The sequence below is a fragment of the Panicum virgatum genome, chromosome 2K (genome assembly GCF_016808335.1).
Source record: "Panicum virgatum strain AP13 chromosome 2K, P.virgatum_v5, whole genome shotgun sequence".
Taxonomy (NCBI): Eukaryota; Viridiplantae; Streptophyta; class Magnoliopsida; order Poales; family Poaceae; genus Panicum; species Panicum virgatum.
Window position 1 is genome coordinate 800,857 of NC_053137.1, and position 5,581 is coordinate 806,437.

At 45.8% G+C, this 5,581-nt stretch overlaps 1 protein-coding gene across 1 annotated transcript; it reads right to left on the minus strand.

The window, feature by feature from the left end:
• Window positions 1–320: 320 nt before the first annotated feature.
• Window positions 321–4,172, minus strand: LOC120660217. The gene is made up of 2 exons (XM_039938634.1): window positions 3,936–4,172; window positions 321–2,860 (listed from the first exon to the last, which is right to left on the minus strand). Exons 1-2 carry the CDS (start codon window positions 3,939–3,941, stop codon window positions 605–607), a joined length of 2,262 nt encoding a protein of 753 aa, XP_039794568.1. The 5' UTR covers window positions 3,942–4,172; the 3' UTR covers window positions 321–604.
• Window positions 4,173–5,581: the final 1,409 nt, after the last annotated feature.

The window sequence follows — 5,581 nt, forward strand, 5'->3', positions numbered from 1 at the left end:
CAAAAGATCTTTCCCAAAAGATTAACAGATCGTGCGAATTCAAGGGAAGATCAAAGAGGATTGAGGTTTTCTCAAGAACCCAAAAACTCCAATTCGTGAGAACTCTCGATTCCAGTCCCGGCTCAAGCTCCGGTCCCGGCTGCCCTTCACCGCCGTCCACCGCACGGTCCATCGGCCACAACACCTCCACGACAGCTCACCGTCGACACTCGACGCCCGTGTACCTGCAACCAAAGACCAAGCGCACGGTTGACAATTCACTCATCACAAGTAGGATAGAGTACTCAACATTCCTCAATTTAACCAAAGGATAATTCAGGTAAGAGAAACTGCATGGATGCTGAGACAAAAACACACGACCAAGGGTTCTGGTTCAGACTTACAAACAAAACATGCCACAACCTAACCAAGCCACGGGCACACCCACAACAGTACAGGACTATTAATTATATATGTTACTCTAGTAGTAGCATCGCCGCAAGCAAATGCAAGCACACACAAGAACAAGAATACAGTAGTGGAGAGTGCCTGTGCCTGTGCCCTGCTGTAGCTAGCAGGTCCAGGCTCCAGCTCCAGCAGAGAAGGTCGCCGCCGTGGATTACAATCACACCCCTCCAACTCCAACCAGATGGTCCTCCCGCTTTAGGATGCCGGCATGAGAGACCAGAGCCCACAGATAGGTGACGAACTCGCCGCCCCGTGTGAGGCACTCGAAATGCTCCTTCACGTTATCCAATGGCGCGACGTAGAGCAGCATCTCCGCCCAGAAATCCGCCAGCACCTTCCAGCGGGCGCCCTCCTCCATCGTCCCCAGCCGCTTCCCCAGCCTGACGCCCTTGTGGAAGATAGTTTCTTTTGGTTCTGGCGTCTCTCCTTCCACCACAAGACTCCTCATGGCCTCGTACTTGTCTTTGTTGTCCCCAAGGAAGCCAAGTGCTTCCTTGGCAACTGCTTCAAACACACGCCTTGTATCATAGTGGTGCCCCGGGAGAAGCTTGGGTTGTGAGACCACCAGGTAGGCGCAGTATTTGGACAACGTCGTGGCGACGTCAAAATGGACCTTGAGTTCCCCCCCTACACTTGCGGGAAAATGCTTCAGTGTTGCCATCTCAGAGTAACATGTCGCAATGTGCCAAGTCAAAATGCAGCAAGCCTGATTCTCCTTTTTCTGGGGGCAGCTCACGATCGATTCTGAGTCCCTGCAAGCCCATGAGAGGTGAGATGCTCTGTTGTGCTCCAAGGATGATGCTCCATTGGTTAGTTTACCATCAGTGCGTTCAAGGGACTGCACAACTGCTTCCTTTACTTCCTCAGGCACCCTGATATGTTTCCTCACCTCTCTCCATGGATGATAATTATATGGATGATAGATCATGGGGTCTGTACTAGCCATAACTTTTTCTACAATAGTATTCACGAAGTAATGCTTGGAGAGATTATGATACCAGCTCACTGATTCCTCCAGTAACGAGTACTGCCCAAGCTTTCCTTCAAAATAGCGTTCGTTTGACATGGAGGCACCAATTTTAGCGAGGATCTCTTTAAATCTCATGCAACAACCTCTCTGTTTGTTCTGTGCCTGTTCCCTGACATACTGGCAAGCCAAAGATACTCTTCCCCAAATGGTTGTCCAGTAATACAGCACCTGTAGCACTTCAAGCAAAGCAATGCACACAAGTATTGCTACGGTGATAACAACATCGGCTCTTGTGGTGTCCAGGACAGTGCCCCTCTCCATGCCAGAGGGAATCTTTAGCACACGACTGACTGTCAGATAGGCTATTACAGGTACTAAGCAGGCTGACGCCACGGGCATGAATGTTCTATGCCATGATCCATAATAAACCGCAGCATACTTGGTGAAGAAGAAATCATACATAAAAGCTAGCTCAACTTCAATAACCTTGAAGGCCTGGTTGTAGCTGATGACGCCATCCTCATTCTTCAATAATAGAAGCCCCTTGAAGACGAAATCATGCGTCTTGGGTTGAAAAGAAGATTCACTGCACTCAAACCCAAAGAAGCGCCTTCGCAACAGATGGAAAAGAGAGAAGGAAAGGCATGTGTACTTCAGCTCTTCGCTTAGTGACCTGTGCTTGCACTGCCATACCTTCTCTATGTGAATGACTTGAGCATCCGCTTTTAAGTCTGATGCACACAAGATGCCAGCTTCAAGCTCCGAGTCACTCCTCAGGGGCCAGTCAACTAGGTAATGGTAGCCTTTCATGCTGGCTGGATCATAAGCTGGTTCACTCTTGGAGTGCTCCTGATACATGTAGTCTGCAACCATTTTGTTCAAGTTCCAAGAGACGCTCGCCACTTGAGATGCAGACAATCTATGAGAAAACTTGATCTCAGCTATCAGACCCAGCAATGCAACTGGGATGTAACCATTATTCGATGATACAGTGAAAATAAGGAACAACACATATGCAGTATTCAGCCCAAACTGATAGAGCTGTCTGGAGAGTTCTTTGTTGTCGTCTAGACTGTAAGCAGTGATGGAGTCGGCACAACCGATGAGAGTGTAGAGGGATACCGCCCAAATCGGGTACATGCTGCTCTTCACCACGGAAGACTGCATCGAACCAAGTAGGTATGTTACCAAGGAGGACGACAAGATGTATGCGCCCAAGACTCCTTTTTGGATAAATAAGGATCTTCTTTTCCGACGCCAGGACCCAAAGATGGCCAGGAATAACACCATGATAGCAGCCGCTACTACAAGCCCTTCAATCCGGATAAATGTTACCCTAGGACTCTTCCAAAAATCCCTTGTGCGGTTAGACCATAAGGCCAATGTTGCATTTATGCCCCTGATATCAAGCTCTGACCTCAACGCGAAGCAGTAACCATCAAGCTGTAATGCGTGAATAATATTATCTTAAAAGGTGAAGCACAAACAATATCATCCTAATTAAAAGGTCACTAGCTAATATTTAAAGAACAAGGGGTCTGCTACAAGCATCTGCTAGCTAGGACAATGGCTCCTTGAGCCAAAACAGCAAAAAGCCTGCCCTTTTAAGAATAAAGAATGAAATGCTTGTATAAATATTGTTAAGAGTGTGTGCTGGCGTGGCCATTTAGGTATGTAACTCCGAGACATCCGATCCCAAATTGATATGAGAGAGAGAGAGCGAGAGCGAGCGAGCAAAGTGTCTAGACCTATATATATTCCAAATTACCAATCATTGAGTAGAAAAAATATAAAATACCCACATATCTATCATTGTAGTAGATATCATTTTTTCTTTGCAAAAAGTACCCACCACCGAGCACATCCTTATTAATCAAATCCTGACCAGTTTTGCCAAACATGGAACATCTATGCCAACCTTATTTCTAATGTTTAGATTATACTTGCTATTATGTTGTAGTTAAGAAATTTTGCAAATAGCAAAAATTGGTGTGACCACGTTATTTAAGCTCTTATCGGTAATAATTTATTCTTTTGGTGAGACTTTTAAAGAAGTGTCGGGATTTTACTTGTAATGGTATGGTATCTAGCGTAGATAGAGACTGTATTTTAAAGCATCTTAACGTTGGCGAGTCCGGGTTGGAATCAGCTGGACCATCTCTGCATTTCCGCCAGGAAACGAACAAACGATGCCTTCCATGTTCTAATAATGTTCTATGTCCTGTGTACGCAATTGGTCCATGCTAGCTCCAGAATGATGCAGCATGCCTTGTGCCTACTTGTTGTAGAGAAGTAGTTCACTGTGTTTGAGCTTCTTAATTCAAAAGGTGATATAACAATCCTCTATAATAACGTATGTACGCCCATACCACCAGAAATATATAACCTCCCAACTAAGACTCTCCATCATGAAGAAAAGAAAAAAAACAGCATATGAGATGTGACTCTGGAACAAAGAAACCCCATCACGGTTGCGAGAGGAATAATAAGAGTTGCATACGGCCGTGTGGTTACGCACCTCCATGGATTAACTGATCGATCGAGGACTGATATGATCGTGCCTAGTGCGCTCGCCAATGAGCAATGCAACGCCCGCCTCTAGATGTCTGTAGCAAATGGTTCTGGGTGTGCTCTAGCTCCCAACATGAAGGTGCTTCAATGGAGTCGGTCACTATATATTGGAAACTGAAACCAAGCGTAACATATGCATGATTATATATGTAAGACTCCAACTCTCCAAGCCTAGTACAAGTCAACCGATGTCTGGCCAAACAACAAGATTGATGCCGGGGAAGCCACATGGATCGCTATCTTCTGTCAATTAATTCTTGATACCAACCCCGAGGTCTGATCTGTTCACACATCTCTTCTCACCAACACATCTCTTCTGTCAATTAATTCATTTATTTTTTATTGTACGGCACAACAATCAAGAGGCCCACAACGTGCGCGTGCCGGCTCTCGCCGTCTCGCTGCGTCAAGAAATCGTACTATTGTTTAGAGCATAATACATTATGGCTATGCCGGCAAATGAGCGAGAACGAGCGCCGCGATGGTGATTTAATGCCCAGCAACGGGGGAGGCCAATAAGCAGCGCGCTTGGTGCCTCCTACCCGGCGGGAGCGGGCACGTCGCGAGACGCCCTCTCTCTCCTCCACGTCGGACTCAGCCGGTATACAGCCGTCCATAAAACTTGCTCTTACGGGGCGGAAAAAGCTGGTAGTAGTGGTAAGGCAGAGGGTGTTAAGACGAACTATTGTTCGTGGATCTCTCCTCGTCTTCTTTTCTCGAATGCGCAAGAGAGCTGCGCATCAATTTATTAAGAAAAAAAAACCTCAATACAAAATAATATTATAAGTTGAAAGGTCTGTAACACATCCTAAAAACACATTAAATTGTCTCTCATTGTAGATCTCTCATTGTAGATCTTTCGGAAGTGCTCGTCGCGTACGGATTCATGGAAGGTGGAAGCTGCGATGGGTGTGCCCCTCGGAACGGTGCTTCACTCGATCTCTGGAGCGCAAATCAAGGTCCAAAATGAACTAGAAAATAGGTGGAGCCGGTGCTATATAGTAATACTACAGTGTTAATCCTTTCTTCTTCTGTTTTCCTCTTCTTTCCTATTTCTTTCCTTTACGATTTTATTCTTTTTCTTTCATCTAATTCTCTATGCTTATTTATTTCTATATCTTTCTTTTTATTTGTTTCTTTGTCTAAACCTCACGCAGATTGATGGACCGAAAAGGCGACCAGAGGGGGTGAATGAGAGCCAATTAAAATTTCTTACGATCGAAAGCTCGGCCTAAGATCCAACGTTCGTACCCAACCCTAAGTCCTAGGTGAAGTGCAGAGTATGCATAGAGAAGCTACACTAACACAAAGCTGCCCTAGAAACAAAACGTGAACAAGTGTGGAAGCATATGCGAAGAAACAATGCAAGCACGGTATACTTCACCGGTTGATCCGACACACAGATTTGAACAGCGTCGGTTCAACCGATGAACAGAGCCGGCAGCTGAGCGAAAGCAATCACCGGTTGATCCGACGCAATGGTTTGAATTGTGTCGGTTCAACCGACGTTACACACCGGATAATCTGGCAAAATACAATTCAAACGCCGGTGCAGTTGTCTAGAGAGAGCTCAAAATAAACTTCTAGGCACCG